The sequence below is a fragment of the Typopeltis vanoorti genome, chromosome 21, assembly GCF_054136105.1.
Source record: "Typopeltis vanoorti isolate ZY-2024b chromosome 21, IOZ_Tvanoo_1.0, whole genome shotgun sequence".
NCBI classification, from domain to species: domain Eukaryota; kingdom Metazoa; phylum Arthropoda; class Arachnida; order Uropygi; family Thelyphonidae; genus Typopeltis; species Typopeltis vanoorti.
In genome coordinates this window covers 87,136,681-87,160,191 of record NC_143569.1, presented here as the reverse complement: position 1 = coordinate 87,160,191, position 23,511 = coordinate 87,136,681, and the positions used below count along the sequence as shown (strand labels likewise).

Genomic DNA, 23,511 nt, shown 5'->3' with positions numbered 1-23,511 from the left:
TCATCATTTGGTATCATTTAAATGAAGAACGGCTCGAACTATTAAGTTCGTTAATGTTTTTTGATTTTCCTCTTCCAATGGCGAGTATTTTTTGATATATGCATTAAATCATTAAACTACTTTTTAATTCTTTCTTTGTTACTAATCAATCGTTTTACGTTTCATGTACTTGTACTGCAAATGTACAATAACAATATATCTCTCTATATAAAAATATGAGATAATGTGTCATGTCAAATGTGTATGTAAGATGCTAAAAATGTAATATTTGCATTTGATTTTTGCAATATTCGCTGAGTATGTTTTGTATTGAATATAAATACAATAAATATTATAATAATATATGTCTATATTACGATTTTTTTCGAGGGGGGCGTGAAATATTTTTATTTTTCCAAAGGGGGTCCTGACATCCAGATTTGGAAAGTACTGGTCTACATTACTGTTTTTTTTTTTTTAATTTATTAAATTTTCATTTTTGTTTTATTGCAGTTTAAAATTTTATATTCTTTGCTTTATTTATTTATTTTTTAATGACATTTCCTGGGTTTTTATTTACTTATAATTGTTTTCTTTTTTATTCAGTTATTTTCGTCTAGCTATTGTTTATTTCTTAGTTCATTTCATAATACATCATAAATAGTATATAGGTGGCTCTTCTTCAGCTTTTTCTTTTTAAGATTTTAACAGTCTCCATTCTTCAGACATTACTGATAGTGACCGCTAGGCTTTTAGAAGAGATTACGGCAGACAAGTGCTATCATCTAAAAAAAACCGTTTTAATAATTATTTAATTTTATTTAGTTTATTGTATATTTTATTGAGTTGTTCATGTATTTGAACTCTCATTTCAGAAAACCAGTACTAGGATTTCTAAGTGTCTTCATGTGGACCATAGGGTGTAATATGGCCCTTGGCGTTTTGACTTACATAAAGGACTATCCCCCAATTACGCTTGCCACCCAAGTAGACAGAGAGTAAGTTTTGTTATATAATCATAATATTACTAGTTATTGATACAAAATTAATAACGGAAAACTCACGTACAAAGATTATTTAATTAATTTTCGCCTGTGATAGTGATATAAGATGCCTGTGACACACAGGCGAAAATTATGCTATTAAATAATCTTTGTACGTGAGTTTTCTGTGATTAATTTTGTATCGATATGTCTACTAACGATATACCTCTTTCAAAACGTATTACTAGTTATTGTTTCTTTACTTGTTTTCACTGAAAGCGAATAATATGCAACATATCGAATATATTATTATTATTATTATTATTCGTGACACCTCCAAGGAGTCCGAAAACTCATCGCGAGAGGACACCCATTATCCAACTCTCCATCTCCACCACTACACTGAATATAATGCATTCAAATGATTATTATATTTATTATCTCTATTAATAATTCTGGCTATATAATAATTTCGTTTGTTTGTTTTTGAATATGCAACGTTTCCATGACAACAATACATTCTGCATGTCTCCATCACGTGTCCCTGTAGCTAGCTTATGTGTTTATAATTTGAAAATACTGTTACGTCGTGAAGAACAAAATAGATATGCCATCTGTGGTTCAATGGTAAAAGGCTCGCCACCACTTCCAAACATTTATTCCAAATTTACGCCGGTCGCATGTCGATCGCACTTTCAACTTGATGGGCTCTTTATAAGAATAACTTGGAAAGACTAAATGAACAAGTAATTAATTTGCTGTTAAAAGAAAACAAACAACAACAGAAAAAAAAGAGTTAAACTGTACATAAAAAGCCTTTCGAAAAAAAAATAAAAATAAAATAAAAAAAACAACCGAATGCGTTACGGAGTTCAATCTGTTCTGATTGGAATCATCATCATCATCATACGTATCAAGGATTTAGGCCTAGTATGGCCTGTTCCGGCCTTAGAAGTCATCGTTGAATCGTTTAAGAGGATGTCCTGGTTTTCTTTTTCCTAATGGCTTGTACTTTAAGGCTTGTATTGGTAATCTTTCTGTTTTCATTCTTTGAACGTGTTCCATCCATCTATGTTTATATTTTATAATTTTTTCAATTACTGGTTTTTGGTTTAATTCTTTCATAATATCTTCGTTTCTTTTGTGATCAAATAGGGCATACTATGCAGTTTTTCTCATAAACTTCATTTCTGCTCTTATTAATCTTTGTTTGTCTTTTTGTTTTATTGTCTAGATTTCGCTTCCATACATTAAGACCGGTAGGGCTAATGTATTGTATACTTTTAGCCTGGTTTGTTTTTGAACTAGGTTTGATATAAATATAGAGTTAATTACTCCTGTTATTTTAAAATATTTTGCAATTTTTATTAGATAAATGAAGAGCCAAAGGCTTCAATTCGGCGACATATAACTTGTTTAAGTTTAGGGATATTACATCCCATATAGTTTCTTAGCCGAATAAGAAACTCAAAGAGTTTCATGCCGAATATAGTAGAAACTATATATATATAAAGTTCGGCGATTCCAAGCGTAAGCAAATACCTGGATACTGCAGCAACTGACCCTAAAGGTAGTGCAGGCTGAGGCAAGTTTTATGTTTATATCTTTTTCATTTTCATAAGTGATCATACATCCTAGGTAGTTAAATGAATTCACCTGTTCTAAGATCTTGTTATCTAATACTATTTTAGTTCTTGCTGGATCTTGTCCTTTAAAGGCCATAGTTTTTGATTTTTCCGTTGATATTATCATACCATAATCTTTGGATATCTCATTTAGATTTAAAATAGCTTTCTGTAAGTTATCTTCAGAATTTGTAATTATTATTTGGTCGTCTGCAAAGAGGAGAGTGTTTAAGTTAATTGTAGGTGAAAATTTAATTCCTTGATGTAAATTTTTACTCCATTTTATTATTATTTCATTTAAGTAGATATTAAAAAGAATTGCTGAGAGGGGACATCCCTGTCGGACCCCTTGGTTTATCTCTCTTGTATATGATAGCTCATGATTTAATCTTATTTGTATTTGATTATTTTCATATATACTTGTGACAGCTTTTAGGATATTATTTGGTATTTGTCTTTCTTTTAATATGTTAAATAATATATTTCTTTTAACTTTGTCAAATGCTTTTTCAAAGTCAATAAATGCAATATGTGTTTCTAAATTATATTCTCTTCTTTTCTCTGTTATTAATTTTAGGCAGAAGGCTGGGTCTATACATGATCGTCCTTTACTAAATCCATTTTGTACCTCTAGAATAAAGTTTTCGGAATATTTTATTAGTTTGTTATTTAAGATTCTGCTGTATATTTTGTAACATGATTTTAGTATACTGATACCTCTATAGTTTTTAGAGTCATCTCTATTACCTTTCTTAAAGATAGGAATCACAATTGCTTTTTTCCATTCTATTGGGGGGATACCAGTTGAGTAAATTTTATTTAAAAATAATAAGAGTCTTCCTTTGAATCTTGTTCCTGCGTATTTATATAGTTCTGAACCTAGCTTATCTTCTCCAGGTGATTTTCCGTTTCTTGTTTCTTTCAGGCTGATTTCTAATTCTTCTTTCGTTATTTCCTTTTCATTTTCGTTAATTGTTTTCCAGTTGTCTTTTTTAAAATATTTGTCTGTCCACAGTTCTGTGTAGTAATTTAGAAATTCTTCTAATTTCAATTCACTGTTTAATTTTATGTTTTCTTTGGTATCTGCAATTAGGTGTTTCAAAATCTAATATACATTGGGTCTTATTTTATATAAATCATGTTCTAAATTAGAAACAAATTTGTTCCATGATTCTCTGTCTTTTTCTGACTTCTCTTTTAGCTATGGCTCTTATTCTTTTATATTCTATTTCATCTTCTAATCTTTTACTGCTTAACCATTTGTGATAGGAATTAACCATTTCTGATTGGAATAATTATAATAATTATTTTATTATAGTTATTGTTATTTATAATTATTTCACTAGTAAATATTTGTAGTAGTTTGTACAATGATAATTTTTAGAATGTATATTGTCAATAAGGAGAGGGCTAAACTTACAGATATAAGAAAAACATGCATACACTGATTGGGAAGAAGTCAACGGATGCCACAGTGTGAGGAACAAACAGCCATGACGCCCACCTTAATATAATATAGGACCCCTTTCCTGTGATGACTGCAGCAATCCTATGAGACTTACTTTCCACAAGTATAGGTCAGCGAGCAATGAAAATTTTGGACCATTTTGGCGTATTATGCTTCGTAGCATCCTACGGCCACGTTTGGGGTGAATATGGTGGGTCTGCATTGCAGGTAGCATTTGCAGTTGAAGTCCAGCGCTCCCATCTCAGTAGGGTATCAATGACTGGTGACGTGCGACGGCCCAATTTGTCAACAGTTTGCCAAACAGATAGGCCTGCAACATGGCATCCTATCATGCCTCGTTTGAAGTCCGTAAGTTCCCTTCTCGCAGGCATTTCACCATGACCCAGTTACACTGACTTGGGAGCATCATATTCCTCCAATTTATACCGTCTACAAACATGTGACTCATTAAACGGCACGATGCACCTTGCTCATTGGGGTGTCCGTTGACTTCTTTCCAAGCAGTGTAAGCAGAACAGGCGGTAGGGTCTTTGCCGCCCGCATGCAATTTCTATCTAAGCGCCCATTGTAACGATCTGGGCGTGTGTGGTTCTTTTACAATAATAAAAATTTAAATTATTTGAAATTTCTTAAATTTTGACAGAACAGTCACACGTTGGTTCGCTAAATGCAACGAACCGGGAGTATTGACTAGGCAGGATAATCGTTAAAAACCCGAATATTCAAAAAATTCTCAAAAGTTAAAGCAAATTTTGATAAAGCCACTTCAATATAATGATACAGGGATTATAGCCTTCTCACCTACCCGAATCGCTAACAAAATTAAAATGAATTTTAATTAAAGTTAAAATTTATTTGAACTAAAGTTTAAAAAATTCTTGCATTTTACAAGTTACTAAATTCTTAGTAACTTGTAAAATTTTTTTTAATAATTTTTATAAGTGGAACTATCTTTTAGAAAATAAAAGAAACTCAAGATAGATGAAAAAATAATAAAAAAATTCAGAAATAATTAGAACATTTAATATAAGTATTCAAAAAATAACATCTTTACAGAATAACAGAAAATAAATTAAATTACATAAATATACTTGAAATTTTTTAATTAAAATTTTACGGTTTTTGATTACATGTTCACAAAATTAGAAATAATGGTCTTAACGTCTAATTCCCCACATATATCATTTTCAATAGCTATTAGCGCCAAACTAACAAGCCTTTTTTTTGGCATACCCGTTCTTAAGTAGGTTTTGATCAATTTTCAACTTGGAAAAAGAACGTTCACCGCTCGCTACACTAACAGGTAAGGTTAACAGTATTTTTAAAGCAATTGAAAAGTTAGTGAAAGATAAATTATTGGACACAATAAAATTAACAATATCGAAAGGGTTTTGAATATTTAAATTATCCTTCCGAAAAATATCCCGGAAAGCACATAACTCGTCATATAGTTCTATTACATTTACGTCTTTATTGTCGCCGTCCTTCAAGCAAATCTCCAAATCGTCACAGTTTCTTCGTAAATCTTCGTTATTAATTTGTAGTAATCTATACAAGAAATTGAAATTATCATAATATGTTTTTAGTTGTTCAAAACATTCTATTAACGAACGCATTGCAACGTCTAGAAGTGTATAAACTTTATACACTTCTAGACGTTAAAAGTTACTATAAAGACTATAAAGTTACTTTATAGTCAGGAACAAAACCCTTAATTCTATTATCTGAGACTGTCTCCTGATCAAATATTGGCACATTTATTTTTTTAAAGCTGCGCCAGCCAATATCCTAGGATAGATGTGACTCTTATCCAAGGAGACCTTCTCAGAATAATATACAGCGGTGAAAGTTCTAGTACTCATACTCATATTTAATCTAGTTCAATTCACCTATATCAAACTGAGCATGCAGTCGTGGCTCATAAATCTCTACTATACTGCTATATCCCTCCCGCTTAGGTTCAGTTTTATGAGTGGTAATTTGAATTCATATCTCAGGCCAATATCAGGTATAAAATACAAAACATGTTTATTGAAGAGCCTGTGTAGCTCAGTAGAAGTGGCGTTTGCAATCTATGGCGCTTGACCGCACGAAGAAAGGATTTGGTGGTTCAAATCTAGTGATAGAGGAAATTTTTCTAAACCTTTTTTCGACCGGTTCCCGAGTTAGTCGATCTCTGGCACGGGCTAGAGAGTTTTCCTCCGGTAACTCGGGTTTTTCGTCCCGTAAACTCAAGAAAATCGACCGTCGAACCCACACTATTTTCAGACATTAAAAATATTGTGTTAGGGTTAGGGACCACGAGATGGCGGCACTGGCTTGCCGCCTTCTTCACTGTGTACCGATGAATCAGTGATAGCCTTGGGCCAGCTTCTCTCTGATTGACTACCAGTGGAGATTGAACTGCCCACTCAGTCTCCAAACGTTAGATAGGGTAGACGGCCCCGCCTACTCCCTATACGGGAACAAATAGGCGTTAGCTGATATTTTTGATTTACATGTTTATTGAGGTCTAAAAGACAACGCATAACTTGTATGGCCGATCCGGAATCACCCAGCCGCCGGAAGAGAGAGCCAACGTCCACGAAAAACAGGAACCAGGAACCAAAAGGAGCTTTGAGAGAGGGGGCAAACTCCTTTTATACCACCTCCTTGGCACCCTCTCTTCCTTACGTTTTTTCCGCACGGCACGCATCTTCCGCGAATGGCGTCTTCCAAGAACGCGTTCGAGCTTCATCTTCCATATAATTTCTCTCTGCCTTAGGCCATAAGTTACACTGGACGGCTAAGACTTTAGCTTACACTCAATTAATTCAGATACACTGCATAGGATATTCTATTTTAACTACAATTTTATACAAAATTCCTTTCATGAACTTTGTGTAAACAGGATTACTTTCACATTTTTAAATCAACGTTCTTTCAGCTCTACTTAAGTTTAATATATGTGGATTTACTTTCTTGCCCAAGTACAAGTTTCTCATTTTACATTTTTAACTTGTTAGATTCTGAATGAAATAATTCCTTTCCAAATTTGATCATTCAGTATGTAACACAGGGTTTATTCTGTTAAGTATATTATGCCAAGTTATAAAAACGCAAATAAATTTGTGGTCCTTAATTTAGCACAACGTTTGTGATTTATTCTGAGTTTCTTTATTAAAATTTTCATTATTTAAAATTTCAAAAATTGCATCGTAAATTTCTCCTAACTGATATCGTAGAGAGCGGATTGCATTAATTTTACTTTCCCATCGCGTTTCTGATGGCTGTTTCAATGTTAATTTTTTTTACGAACTTTAAAAGGATTGCCCAACGTTTGTAAGAGAATGAAAAGAAATTTTATATTTCTTGAATAATTGTAAAGAAACTAATTGTATCTGCATTCACTTTGGCTGCATCGTTAATGATTAGAGTATGGGCAGCACATGGCACGTAAAAAGCTCGAGGATTTTTGTTCAAACGCAAAATTTTGAGCCCATATTTTTTCCCTTTCATATTTGCCGCATTGTGAAACACTTGACCTCGCATGTCTTCAATGGGGATGTTCCATTTTTCCAGTTGTTCCATTATTGTTGCACATAAACCACGTCATGTGGAATCTGATATATCTGCAAAAAAACCTAAAAGGTTTTCCCTGATCTTGACAATTCCATTGTCACAGGAAACAAAGCGAATAATAATGGTCATTTGTTCAGTTTTACTTGCATCAGGTGCAGTGTAAAATTATGGAATAATATTTAGATTTTCGAATTGATAATAAAATTGTATCCCCGATTGCATTACTTAAAGTTTCCAATATTTCATTTTGACTGTCTTTACTCAAATAGTGTTCTCTATTGTAGGGCCCTTTCAACATGATTTTCCATAACGGGATCAAACTTCGCAAACAGTTCGAGTAATTTTAAAAAACATCCGCTGTTCCTTTCATATAATTTAGCAGATGATCAGCGAAGAGCTAAATTTCGATTACCAAGGAATTTTATAATTTCAATCAAGCGTTCTAAAACACTCGTCCAATGTTTCTTTTCCATTTCATACATGTTTTGAGTCTGGAAATCAATATTATTATCATTATTATTTGACACCTCCAGGGAGTCCAAAGACTCATCGAAGGAGAGTGTGCCAACAGCATCGAACGATTGGTTCCCTTCCAACTACTAACCGAGCTCAAACTTACTTAACTGAGCCATTAGTAGCAGAGGCTCTGCCAATCGACCAACCTTTGCCGTTTTGTTTTTTTAAATTTTTATCAAGTTCCTTCTATTTTAAGTAATTTTTTATGTGAGTTAAACTAGTCTCATGTCTATGCAAAGTTGTACTTACATTTCTCCAATCGTTATAACCTTCTACAAGACTATTTGATTCAGTAGTTGCGAGAAGTTTGCAACAAAAGCAAAAAACAGAATTTAAAGTTTCGGAATAAATGAGCCATATTCTTGGCACGAGCTCCCCGTTTTCCATTTTTCTATTATAATACGTGTCGCCAAATTTACGACCATATATATCTCTGGGATATATTATATTTTTCTTTTGAACAAGCCCCATTTCAATTAAAACAACTCGTAATTTTTCATCAAGTTCATCAATTCCCCATTCACCTGGATCTTCTAAATTTACAGAGGCTAACAATGTGTTAGTTTCGTGGTCAACTACAACTAAATCTTCTCCTAACTGTTTTTAACTTAAATCATGCCTCTTGTTATCTTGTTCAACAGTTGTAATAGTACTTTCATGCAAATTGGATGATGTGCACGGTTCCTCAACTCTGATTTCTGATGTATCGAGTTGGTTACAATCTGCATCAGAATATTTTAATATTTTAACAAATTTATTAAGAACCCCAGTTTGTTTCTTAATATCTGCTTCTTTCGCAGCATGACGCTTACGATTTTGTGCATCGAATAACTTTTTTTTTTTAATTTTTGATTCCATTTCTATTTTATACCCACAAGAAATTATTACACAACACGACACAGAGACGAAATAATAGTCCGCACTGCGCTACTGTCAGTAGTCTACTGAGATGCGAACCATATGACTGGTTAACTAGCAACAAATGCTTTGCACAAAAATTCGTTTCTGCTCATAAAAACCGTTCACCGTTTCACTTTAGATAGACTGCAGTAGACACAACATTGTTTTGTTCTGTTTCTTCACATTCTGTGCTTTCATGTTCTGTTATATCATAGGCAAGCATTTAGCCTGCTCTCACTGCAAAATTGTAAACAGACGGCTGATCAAAGAGGTAGCAATATACATTGTTTTTAAATTTTTATTCGGTGTATCCGGCCTTATTTAGTTTAATATTGATCATGCTAAGAATTTTTTTGTTTTTATGATAAAAATTTTGTTTATTAAAAATGAACTTATGAACCGTGCTCTGGTGGCGGCGTCCCCTTCGTAGCGGCGCCCGCATGCTCTGCATGCCCACTTCCGTCGGCCCTAAGTGTAAATGTATATTCATATTTTGTTAAGAGAAAAATAACTTAATATTTTCTCTTCTTATTTTGCTAATTTGGTGCAATTTTATATTTATTAGGTTTCGGAAAGTTATGATAAGTGAGGTGTTCTTTCGCACTTATGTCCATGTGGCCCCTTACTGCATTGGAATTGCTCTTGGATATTTTCACTCAAAGTCGAAAAAGATTTCTTTGCATCCGGTAAGTGAGACTCTGAGTATAATATAAGTCCATTTAATTAATTAATTTTTATTTTTCTCTAATTTTTAAACAAAAATCTTATAACGTCTCTTTGCTTTCTAAAGGAAATAGAGACATCTTTTTAGTCCTGACTGTTTTTAGGAATGAATGGCTTATTTTCACCTTTTACAATCCTGTAAACTTCGGTATACTTTTTTCAGCATGCTGCATGGAGGTGAATACGACAGGCAGCTGCTGCCATCTCTTATTCCTTATTGTAACTATTGTATTATATCATTTGTCAAAAATCATTTTTAAAAGAATTTAAAAATGATTTTTGATAATCTATGCTTACTTTCTATTAATTTATTATTCAGTGAATTAATTTAATGTTTCAGATATTTTGTGTTTAAATTTTAATTTTGTCATTTTTACGATTTTAGCAATTTTAGGTTTCTCTTGTTTAATTCCTTTTTTTGTTTCTTTTCCTACCTCTTTTCTCTCTAGGTTTTACGAGTGCTTGGATGGCTTTGCGCCGTCACAGTGGCTTTTAGTGTTCTAATCGGGCCTCTGGAGTCCATACGTGGTAATCAGCAACTGCCTATTTCCAATGCTATCTATTCAGGATGTCATCGCACAGGTTTTGCATTATGTCTGGCATGGATGACATTTGCCTGTCTGCAAGGTTATGGAGGTAAATAAACAATATACAAATCAAAGTATCTTTCTAAAAAAAACTGGTAGAAAGACAAAAAAAAAATACTTGTTTTACGCATTGGAGAATACTGAGGAAAATAATTGCTAAATCGCACTAATACTGATGTACTGCATGAATAGCTCAGAAATTTTAGGAAGCTGACAGAATTAAAGTGAAAAACTACAGTAATCAGCAGACATCTATGAATATAATGCACAGAGATAAAGATGTAATGTAGAAAAATAAAGATAGTTATGAAATGATAATGTACAAAGAAAGATAATTATGATAATGTACAAAGATAAAGATAATCATGAAGATGATAATGTACAAATATATAAAGATAGTTATATACAAAGATAAAGATAATCATGAAGATGATAATGTACAAATATATAAAGATAGTTATATACAAAGATAAAGATAATCATGAAGATGATAATGTACAAAGGTAAAGAAATTTATGTACAAAGATAAAGATGATAATGTACAAATACATGAAATAGTTATATACGAAGATAAAATTATGTACAAATATAAAGATGATAATGTACAAATATATAAAATAGTGATATATAGAAAGATAAGATGATGTACAATTATAAATATGATAATGCACAAATATAATGTACTCTAAAGATGATGGGAAAAATAAAAATAATGCACAAAGATAAGGATAATGTACTGTAAAGCTAACGATACAAATATGCTGAATGTTTTGTGTTTCCTTCCCAGGTCCGGTGGATTGGATTCTTTCCTGGAAAGGATGGATTATTCCCAGCAGATTGACTTTCTGTATTTATTTAACCCACAGCCTTGTGATTTGGACACGATACGGTTCACTAAAGGGAGGCTACTTCCTTTCTCACTACAACATGGTACGTACATGCTTTAGAATCATTGGGAAGATTTCTCATCTCTCCCCACCCCTAAGTATACGAATTTCTGCTTTACATTACTGTTATACTATCCCTATCCCCTTATTTTGTTATAATATTCTTCTGTTTACTTCGGTTCTTTTAGATTGTAGGGTTATACAGCAGATTTATTAATTTTATAGCAAATGTTTAGGTAAGTAAAAAAAAAACCTTCAGCAGTGTTTGTTACAGTATATTTTATTCGAATTGCCTTACTGACCGATATGAATAATAATAATAAAAAAAAACTGTAATAAGCATTGTGTTGATTTAATATAAATTGAAACATAAAACGGTTGAATGTGAATAGCCATAAACATGAAATTTCATTGTTTATCAATAATAACTTTACAAGTGATATTGCTGAATTATCCGCATGAACATTGCATGTAGTGATTTTATATTTATAAATATTTGATTGAAAATGACCGCATATTTTTCGTTTAACTGTTATTATTTATTTTATTTTGTCTTCTTTTTTGCAGGTCTACGATTTCATTGCCAATCTCGGGATATGCATCCTCTTAGCAATGTTCACCTACTTGACCATCGAGGCACCTTTTGCTCGTTTGGAGAGGATGCTCTTCTTTGGTAAAAGAAAAAATAATAGTCAAGAAGTGACAAGAAACGGACAAACACTGCAAATACAGCAGAACGATCATAAGATTAAAATCATTTCGGAACAATCTAACGCAGTGGATATGCAGCCTGTAGTGTTAACTTCACTTCGAGGGGCTTCTGCAACACACCAGATGTGAGAGGACCTTTCTATGATACGTCTGACGATGAATATAACCTGAAGAAAACAAACCAGTGTTGCGTTTCCTGCTGTGTGTTGTAAACATTCCTAGGAAAACGAATTGCCCGTATCATGAAGCTGGTTGATTCATTGTTATAATATTCTCAATTCACACTTCCTTGTTGTTTGATAGAACTTCACGTAGTGGAAATATCCTGTTGTCATGGAGACGATCAAAGCGACATTGCGCGGTGTGTTCAGGCATTCTATAAACACATTCAGAATTATAAAGCACGAAGTAGATTCGTCTGTTATTTTAAATATTTTCATTTTTATATTTTAAAATTTCTAAAAGATTTTTTAAAGTTAAAATGAACCGTATTTGATATTTTTAAATAATTAAAAATGGATAATCGAATTTTAAATTTCAATTCGTTATTTTCTAAAGTAAGAATTTTAATTTTAAAATAATTTACGTCATCCATATAATATAAAGCAAAAAAGAGGAGAGTTTGTGCTTGAAACACAATTTCAAAGAACTGCGAAATTCTTGGAACGCTACGATAACATATCTTTCGATATGACACACCTCCGAAGAAGCCTTTTATTAATTCTAACACTTCTTCGGAGGTGTGCTCTTTTAGTAAAGATTAATATTTTTCTTTCTTATTTTTTTATCAGTGATTTTCAGTACGTATATCAGCGACATAGTGCCGGACACTTTTAGCTGTGTGGATTACTCAATGACTTAAAAATATTAATACAGAACTGAAGCAGAAATGCAATTGAGAAACTGTACACAAGAACGAAGAAACAGTCAACTTCAATATACTATAGCATTTCAGATTCTTATTTAAAGAATGGAAGAATTGTTCTCTAAATGCGAAACAGTGGGTGCTTCGATAAAATCAAAATCGGTAACAGAAATCGAATATTGTACTTTATGTGGGGTGGGTGGGAAGTAAATAACTACGCAAAATCAAAGGTTAATCTTGTTGATTGTACGATGCTCATCTTAAGTATACGATAAATTATAATGGATTTAATAATTCTCATGTTTCAATTCAGATACTGGTATGATTCTGAACAAGAGGGATGTACATGATGTAAAAAAAGTTGCATTATTTCTTTTGTAATTTATTCGATATTGCATTTTCAGTAATAAAATAAACTTCAGAAACAGTATTCAAAGTACTCAATACAGTGTCAAATTCTTTCTGAGTAATATATATTGCAGAAGCATAGATAGATAAATAAATAAATAAATATATACACACACCACCACTACTACAGGCTATAAAGACAAAGCTAACCTCCTAATATCAATATTTTCATCCATATCCTGCACAGACAGATTCTAAAGGCAAATCACCACCTACGTAGTTCGTGTAGTTTTTGGCAAAAAAACATCAGAAGAATATTAAACACTTGGACACAAAAAAGTCTTCTGGTCCAGATTTTGTCTCTCTAACTGTACTCAGACGTTGTGCTCAAGCTACCGCCTGTTCTCTATTGTCTCTATAATCCAGCCTATTCCAAAAAGGGAGATAAAAGTCTGCCGTCCAACTACCTATCAATCGCCATTACTGCAACCCTCTCATATTAATGGAAATGAAGAAAGTTATCAATAGACTACTTCTTCACTACCTAGAGACTCACTGGTTAAACAACGACCACCAGTATGGATTCTGCTAGTCTAGATTCATGGCTTCATGGCTGACATCTTAATCTACATCACTTGACATACAATGGAAAGGTACCGATTGAGACGGATTTTTGTTCCACAAAACTTTTGTTCCTCCCGAGGATCTCTTCGACAAGAAACCATCACACAAACAGCTTTACTAAACGGCTGAAGAGTAACACAGAAAATAATTAATGATTCTCCTATGCAGAAAAAAAAAGGGGGGGGGGGAAAGTCCACGGACTCCTATATGTAAAGGGCGTTTATGAACGTGTAGCAAAGACAATGAAGAAATACATTCATCACTAAGTTCAAGTCCATCAACTAAGTAGCAGTTTAATTCCTTCTCCAAAGGTCAAACTTTCACTAATGATACCTACTCATGTTTACCAAGTTCCATGTTCATGCAGCTTATCTTATTACGGACAAACAGAAAAAAACTTGTTTCTGAACACCAAGGCAATATCAAACCTCATAAATCTGGACTAGCACAACACGGAACTGACAACGCTAGCCACGATAAACAATGGTATAATTTGCATAAATCTATGTGTAAACAAGGTTTATTCAACAACTCTTATTCTAGGAGAGTGCTGAAGTCCATTTCATCATCCAAATCTTAATCCGAATGAGTGCATTTCTATCCCTAAACTTCGGAAAATTGTTGTCCTTAACTATATTAAATATATTTTTAATTCTTTTAACTATTATTCTTCACTTAAAATCATAATGTTTTGTGATACGCAAGATGAAATATTTGTATAATAAATACCTATATTGCACATGATTTTATAATTTCCATGATTTAAAAAAACCCAGAAGTCAGTATATTTACAACTTAGAACAATTACTCCTTAATCCTTATAAGGAGTGGCTTAAAGGGGCGAAGCAAGAATGCTTTTCATATCCCCCGTTATGTGTAGAGAACAGTGTAGGGATAAGGCGTTATTGAGCTATTAAAGCTCTGATCATGGCAGGAGGGTAACAGCAATAGCCGAGCCTCAGCTGGAACTTCATTGGCTACAGCATTGCCATCCATTACCCTCCAAGGGTATTGGATTGAATGAATCAATCACCGACTGTTTAAGTAAAGGTGATATCTCAAAAAATCGGACGATCTCTAGGCCACTCCATAGTGGGCGAAAGACCGTCCCTATCTCCGCGTTGGTTCCACTCAGTGACGGGCTCCCCGACCACCGAGCAGAACCGCTCAAATTCCGAAGAAAATAATTCACTGACAAAGCCCCTCACCGGGCCGTGCCGGAGAACACTTTCTCCGGAGATTCAAAGTGCTCCCTTAAGGCAAAAACCTTAAGAAAGCGAACTCAAAACTCTCGAAACTCATCACCCAAGGGGGGTAACAGCAACAGCCGAACCTCAGTTAAACTTCATTGGTTCAGCATTGCCATTCGTTACCTCCAAGGGTATAAAATCAATCACCGACTATGTAAGTAAAGGTGAAATCTCAAAAATACGGACGATCTCTAGGCCACTCCATAGTGGGCGAATGACCGTCCTTATCTCAGCGTTGGTTCCACTCAGTGACGGGCTCCCCCGACCACCGAGCAGAACCGCTCAAATTCCGAAGAAAATAATTCACCGACAAAGTCCCTCAGCGGGCTGTGCCGGAGAACACCTTCCCCGGAGACTCAAAGTGCTCCCTTAAGGCAAAAACCTTAAGAGAGCGAACTCAAAAACTCATCACCCAAGGGGGTAACAGCAACAGCCGAACCTCAGTTAAACTTCATTGGTACAGCATTGCATTGCCATTCATTACCTCCAAGGGTATAAAATCAATCACCGCAATTCACGGTCGATTGATTCCCCGAAACCTCACAACAATTCCTTATCCTTATAAGGACTGGCTTAAAGGGGCGAAGCAGGAATGCTTTTCATCTTCCCCGTTATCTGTAGAGGACAGCGTAGGGATAGGGTGTTATTGAGCAATTAAAGCTCTGATCATGGCAGGAGGGTAACAGCAATAGCCAAGCCGAAGTTAGAATTTCTTTGGCTACAACATTGCCATCCATTACCCTCCAAGGATGTTGGATTGAATGAATTAATCATCCCCTCACAACAATTCCTTATAGTCCTTATAAGGACTGGCTTAAAGGGGCGAAGCAAGAATGCTTTTCATCTGCCCCGTTATCTGTAGAGGACAGTGTATGGATAAGATGTTATTGAGCAATTAAAGCTCTGATCATGGCAGGAGGGTAACAGCAATAGCTGAGCCTCAGTTAGAACTTCATTGGCTACAAAATTGCCATCCATTACCCTCCAAGGATATTGGATTGAATGAATCAATCACCGCATCTCACGGTCGATTGATTCAAGTTCCTACTTTCAAGTTTATATACTTATCTATATAAATTATATAATGGTGTATAAATAAAACAAATTTTTTGCATTACATTTTAAAGTTCAAAGATTGTCCTTATAAGAAAACAATTTATTATTTAGTAAAATTAATTTTGTTTAAAATCTTAATTTTTAATTAGAGATTTAGAATTATAATCAAAGAAACACTACTTTTCATGATCTTTTAATTTGTGGAATAAATATAGATAATTCACTCATCAAGCTGCAGGCAACTGTGTTATATCACTTTACATTTTGTAAGAACAAAGTTCGAGAAAAAAGAATTACTACGCTAATAGACACTGATTTATTTGTTATTATTTTTATAGACAAAACAGAGTAAAATAGTAATTTATTATAAATTTAACATTTGAACCAACAAGTTCGCTTTATTGTCTTGGAAGATCGCTTCCAAGAGTTTGCAAACCACTACTTTAGTTATCTCGGGATTTAATACTGAGCAAAAGCAACAAGGTCTGAGGTTTAGTTTATTATTCTTAAGTTAATAACGTCTAAGTTTAATGCAATGTCATTCACGATGTATGGTTTCATATAAGCAAGTTTTTAACTGGATCGTTCTGTATATTTCCACAAGATGGTGGCACTATACTGTAGCAATCATGGCTGATTATTAAGTGGAGTTTATAGATTGGGAACTTATTTTCAAGGTAAAATAAATGCATATTGGGATCGAGATTAACTGATTTGGAAATCAAATGAACAAATTACTATAAACTACAATATACGTGTTTTGATTAGCTTTCAATAATAAAAAAAAGCTTATTTGCATTCCAAACATTAATTTCTTTTAATCGTATTTTCGTTTCGCATTCCGGGTCTTCATTTCAGTGAATTATCTTTTATTAATATGAAACAGATGAAAATAAACTATTGTAGCAATTATAAATATAAAATAAAAACAATAATTTACGCAATACAAAAATATGTGAAAAATAGAGAAATTAGAAAAAAAAATCTCATATTAAATATGCATTCTATGCATTAAATATATGCAATATGCATTAAATATGCAAAAAGAATTAAATACAAAAAGGAATTAAATAAATACATTTGTAATGAAGTAATTTAGTCAAAAATAAAATCTGGAACGGAAAAAAAAAAAGTCTGATAGGAAAAAGATGGTGTTTTTGATATGATACGATATCCTCAACAGCCTTCTATTCAGGATATCATATTCTGAAAGGCGGACAAACGGATGGGTGCTAAAAAGAATCGATAGAACTTTAAGGCTCCTTAAGGATATTGGCAGAAGAAAGATGAACATACCGGCAGGAAATTATAAACCTTTATGGAGATGTAAGTTAACCTCACTAATGCAGCGTATGTAAAATGTTTAGCCAGGTGCGTCACCCGGTATTTTAGACAGCTATTTAAGAATGCTGCTAGTCAGTAATTGCCAATAGTATTGGTCACAAGTAGGAAACACAAAGGATCTTTTGGAAGTTCGATAAAGAGTTTACTGTGGGTGCCTGTCTGACTAGAGTCACGATTTTGAAAACAGATGAGCTGACTAGTTTCTCAAAAGGTGAGATATCCTGGGTGTTTAATCAGTAGAAAAATAATCAAAATTGGTTGCCCAAGAAGCATAACCGTGGTTATGAGAGAGAGAGAGAGAGAGATCGTCATCTAAGAAGGCTTGTACGGACAAACAATTTCTTGTGTGCAGCAACTGACCGGAGAATTTAATCAAGGCTATTCCCGACCCATCTCTCATTGAGATATGCGTAGGGATTGAAGCGGATCGGTACTGGCAGCGCATGAATATACGGATATCACCTATTTCTGCGAAGAACCCGTTTGTTTTGTTTACAGTGGTGTCAGGAACATCGTGACTGGAAACTGCAAAAAGTGTCATGTAGTCCGACGATTCATATTGGTATACCTTGAACCAGAAATCGTCGGACCACGAAGTAATGAACACAGTTTGTCTTGTAAACAAAACTTGAGATTCTGGAAGTGGTGTCAATGTTAAGATATTCCTGAAAGGAATATCTTAACATTGTCACCTATGAAGTTCATCCTGCAACGTTGATTTTTTTTTTATTCAGCAAGTGACTTATTTCATGAACGATAATGCTATTGTCCTCGCTTAGGAATTGTTCATCAGTGGTTCAGCAAGCATGACAGCAACTTCCACCATCTTCCCTGGTTACCAAAAAATCTGGATCTGAACTCTAATGAGCATGTGTGGGACTTGTTAGAAAAATAGATCCGGCAACAAAGTCCTCTTCTATCAAACCTGAGCCAGTTAATGAACTATCTCGTGAACGCCTGGTATGTTGTATACATAGATGCAATTCAAACTGCTTATGTGCTGTAAATTGAGCTACCAGGAGGTCCAAAGTTAACAAGATCAGTAATAACAGAGGACTTCAACTCAATCCTAGCAAGACAAAGATTATGGTTCTCAAAGGAAATACAAACAGAGAAGCTCTTGAGAAACAAGTGTACCTTAATGGAGAAAGAATTGAGGAAGTCAGCAAGTTCGGGTACCTGGGATCCATTATTAATGTGAAGAATTGCTGTTCAGAAAATGTCAGAAAAAAGTTAGGAATGGCTAAAACAACAGTCAGAGACCTGTCTAAAATCTGGAAGGATGGATCTATCTTCATGGGAACAAAGTTGAGGATTTTGTATGCAGTAGTTTTTCCAACAGCGACTTATGGATGTGAGACTTGAAACCTAAAGAAGTCCGATAAGAAACGGATATCTGCTTTTGAGATGTGGTGTTACAGAAGGCTGTTGAGGATATCATATACTGAAAGGCGTACAAATGAATGGGTGTTAGAAAAGATTAGTAGAACTTTGAGGCTCCTTAAGGATATTCACAGAAGAAAATTAAAATATTTTGGACACATAGAAAGGATGAAAGGAGGACTTCTCAGAACAGTAATAGAAGGTAAAGTTCCTGGAAAAAGAGGCAGGGGTAGACCATCAATGAGATGGATGGATGGTGTGTGTGGAGTGACTGATCTTCAGAGAGTTGAGGCCGCCAGAAAAGCAAATAACAGGACTATATGGCGAGGGCGAGGCCTGGCGTGGAACATCACCGAGCATCGGAGTGACCATACGGCATCTGTAGATGCCCAGTAAACATAGAGATGAGATCCAACACGATATTATATAAGAGTTTCTAATTCAATGACCGATATGCGTACTTTGGGTGCATTAGAAGGATAGAAGGAGGACTTCTCAATAGAGGAATAGAAGATAAAGTTCCCGGAAAAAAAGGAAGGATGGATCCTCAATGGTCTTCATAGAGTTGAAGCATCGAGTAAAGCATTCAACATAACCACCTGGCGAGGATTCCTATGGCCATCACCAATTAACTGAGTGACCATATGGCATCTGATGATGTCCAATGAATAGATGGGAATGGAGATCCTAATTATAACTAGTAGCATTGTGTGTAACAACAGAAGCGACATCTATGTCCTTCTGGAATTTTTTTAATTAATTATTTACCTTTTATATCTGAATCTCAATCTCGAGTTTTCATAAAATATGTATACAAACGATATGAGAAAATAAAGAAAACCGAAAATTCAGCTGGTTATCACAAAATAGGCTAAAAGAGAATGCTTTCTGATATGACGCAAGCTTCAATTAAATGGAATGGCTATAAAAGCTAAAACGAGGTTAAAAAGTTCGTCTACAAATCCACGTTTGACAGAATACTGTTGAACTGTATTTGTAACACATTTTTATCGCGATCAAGATTCAGTGTCAATTAATCGAGACTGTACTTGCATATCGATAATATAGGCCACTAAATTAGACACACTTATGAAGATATACGTAAACGCCACTTACGCGGTGAGATGTTCCGGGTGTTTAATCAGTGGAAAAATAACCCACATTGCTTGTCTAAGAGGAGTAACTGTGGTCCTAAGTTTGTCAGGAACGACGTCGTCTGAGAAGGTTTACGGATAAACAGAGCTTCCTGTGTGTGCAGCAATTGACCGAAGCATTTCAAGAAGGTTCGCAACTTGTTTACGAAGTGAAGAACGTCACGTGTTCTTCAGCTGTAAGTACGCCAGTTGGTCACATACGGAAATAACAGAGAAATTTTTTATTTCAGGATAGTCTTCCTGTTTTTTCCCTGCAAAACAGGCAAACTATCCAAAGAACACACTCAATTAATAGACATGACACATTGGCGTTATAACCTTAATTGACTTAAGGGTGCTAATTCTAAAGACAACTCCAACAAAACTAGCTTTATAAAATAGAAACATTTAGCCATTACAATACTTTTATACCATCGTATTTCAGCTAGTCAATGCCATCTACTCCAGCGGTATTTGCACATCTCAGGCTCCTGGTGACTTTTACCATTTGAATCACCATACCAAAATGAATGAACGAATATCACCATTACAATGATATTCACGCGGAGCTGAACGAACGAGGATGTGCTGCATTTGGGACTAAGCAGACCAAATTATATTTTATATTTACTGAAATCACTTATACTCTCGATGGCAGAAGGTGATTAGATTGTCATGTTTGCTGGAGCAGTTTTATTAAGGTAAAAGGAGAACAGTGAAAACACGGTTGCCGGAACAGTCTCAGAAGTACTGAACTATCAACACAAGAATCATCACTGAAAAAAAAAAATATAGGTGGGATTACCTGAAAAGCTGGGATAAGAAAAAAGCTTAACAACGTTTCTTATCGCAGAGAAGATTTTTTAAAATTTGTGTAGTATTTATTTTTATTTCGTTTGTTTATCACGCCAATGGCAGCTCTGGGACGAAAGACAGTTATAAAACAATTTATGCTTAATATTACATGCAATTACATGCAACAAAATTTCTTAATAATTTTATATTAAAATTAAGAAATACCAACAAACACACCTCAAAGATTCTAATATATGATTTACATATAAATTAATAAAAGGTGCATTACCTGTTTTATTTTACTTTTAGGAAATTTTAAAACATTTCAATATATTTTTAAAGTTTAATTCAATATAACAATTACAATTATATTTTATAAATATTTTATTAAAGTTTTAGGAATATTACACTTATGGAGTCAGAGTGAGGTGAAGATATGGTTCTGTAAAAGCGCTCAGTATCATCGTGAGGGAGTCTCGTAATATTTGTTTTCTCGGTTTCCGACCGATTTGGAGATTGATTAATTGATCTGAAATTAGAATATGAGATCATTCTTTTCAAAGGAGACTTGTGTCACCTTTGAATTTTGTCACCTAATAATGTATGACTAATTATATACGAGTATAAAAAGTTACATTAGTTATAACTGAATATGTTAGACTTAATATAATAAATAGTTGTGGTAGCTTGATATGCGGTTCCATACTAAATCCACTAATATTTTAAATTATTCAAAAGTAATAACAAAGAATTTAATAATTTAATGGAAAATTTATTATAATGGCAATTTTTAATAAAACATTTAGAAACCTTCTTTATTTTAAAATATTAAAGTATAAATTTTCGCACACCTTAGTAACTATAATAACAATTTATTATAAAAGAGTTTTTTATTTTGAGGTCAAATTATGACTTGAAGATGAATAGTCCTTTTTAGGACTTCCAGGGTAACAAATAGCAATGCTGAACCGAGGAAGTAAACTGAGGTTCGGCTGTTGCTGTTATCCTGGGTGTGAGTTTTTGAGTTCGCTCCCTTAGGGTTTTTGCCTTAAGGGAGCACCTTGAGTCTCCGGGGAAGGTGTTCTCCGGCAGGGCCCGCTGAGGGGTTCTTGTCGGTGAATTATTTTCCTCGGAATTTGAGCGGTTCTGCTCAGGAGTCGGGGAGCCCATCGGGGTGCTAGGATGGGGCGGCCGACACTGAGTGGAACCAACGCTGAGCGGTTCTGCTTAAACGGGGAGCCCGTCGGGGTGCTTGGACGGGGCGGCCGTCAATGAGTGGAACCAACGCTGAGACATGGACGGTCTTTCGCCCACTATGGAGTGGCCTAGAGATCGTCCGATTTTTTGAGATTTTACCCTTTACTTACTAATCAGGGTAACAATTAGCAATGGTGAACCGAGGAAGTAAACTGAGGTTCGGCTGTTGCTGTTATCCTGGGTGTGAGTTTTTGAGTTCGCTCCCTTAGGGTTTTTGCCTTAAGGGAGCACCTTGAGTCTCCGGGGAAGGTGTTCTCCGGCAGGGCCCGCTGAGGGGTTCTTGTCGGTGAATTATTTTCCTCGGAATTTGAGCGGTTCTGCTCAGGAGTCGGGGAGCCCATCGGGGTGCTAGGATGGGGCGGCCGACACTGAGTGGAGCCAACGCTGAGCGGTTCTGCTTAAACGGGGAGCCCGTCGGGGTGCTTGGACGGGGCGGCCGTCAATGAGTGGAACCAACGCTGAGACATGGACGGTCTTTCGCCCACTATGGAGTGGCCTAGAGATCGTCCGATTTTTTGAGATTTTACCCTTTACTTACTAATCAGGGTAACAATTAGCAATGCTGAACCGAGGAAGTTAACTGAGGTTCGGCTGTTGCTGTTACCTTGGGCGTATGAGTTTTTGAGTTCGCTCTCTTAGGGTTTTTGCCTTAAGGGAGCACTTTGAGTCTCCGGGGAAGGTGTTCTCCGGCACGGCCCGCTGAGGGGTTCTTGCCGGTGAATTAAATTATTTTTCTCGGAATTTGAGCGGTTCTGCTCAGTGGTCGGGGAGCCCGTCACTGAGTAGAACCAACGCTGAGATATGGACGGTCTTTCGCCCACTATGGAGTGGCCTAGAGATCGTCCGATTTTTTGAGATTTTACCATTTACTTACTAATCAGGGTAACAATTAGCAATGCTGAACCAAGGAAGTTAACTGAGGTTCGGCTGTTGCTGTTATCCTGGGTGTGAGTTTTTGAGTTTGCTCCCTTAGGGTTTTTGCCTTACACTTTGAGTCTCCGGGGAAGGTGTTCTCCGGCACGGCCCGCTGAGGGGTTCTTGTCGGTGAATTATTTTCCTCGGAATTTGAGCGGTTCTACTCAGTAGTCGGGGTGCTAGGACGGGGCGGCCGACACTCAGTGGAACCAACGCTGAGCGGTTCTGCTTAAACGGGGAGCCCGTCGGGGGGCGGTCACTAAGTGGAACCAACGCTGAGACATGGACGGTCTTTCGCCCACTATGGAGTGGCCTAGAGATCGTCCGATTTTTTGAGATTTTACCCTTTACTTACTAATCAGGGTAATAAATGGCAATGCTGAACCAAGGAAGTTAACTGAGTTTCGGCTGTTGCTGTTATCCTGGGTGATGAGTATTTGAGTTCGCTCTCTTAAGGTTTTTGCCTTAAGGGAGCACTTTGAGTCTCCGGCACGGCCCGCTGAGGGGTTCTTGCCGGTGAATTATTTTCTTCGGAATTTGAGCGGTTCTGCTCAGTGGTCGAGTTTCACTGAGTAGAACCAACGCGGAGATTTGGACGGTC

At 35.3% G+C, this 23,511-nt stretch overlaps 1 protein-coding gene across 1 annotated transcript in view; it reads left to right on the top strand.

Moving 5' to 3' along the window:
• Positions 1–12,069, top strand: part of LOC150095079 (nose resistant to fluoxetine protein 6-like) — a 43,016-nt gene extending 30,947 nt beyond the window's left edge. Inside the window, exons 9-13 of the mRNA XM_090411189.1 lie at positions 855–977; positions 9,598–9,718; positions 10,205–10,391; positions 11,130–11,272; positions 11,797–12,069. Of these exons, the coding sequence (XP_090267315.1) occupies positions 855–977; positions 9,598–9,718; positions 10,205–10,391; positions 11,130–11,272; positions 11,797–12,069 (847 nt within the window). The remainder of the gene's footprint in view (positions 1–854; positions 978–9,597; positions 9,719–10,204; positions 10,392–11,129; positions 11,273–11,796) is intronic.
• The last annotated feature ends 11,442 nt before the right edge of the window (positions 12,070–23,511 follow it).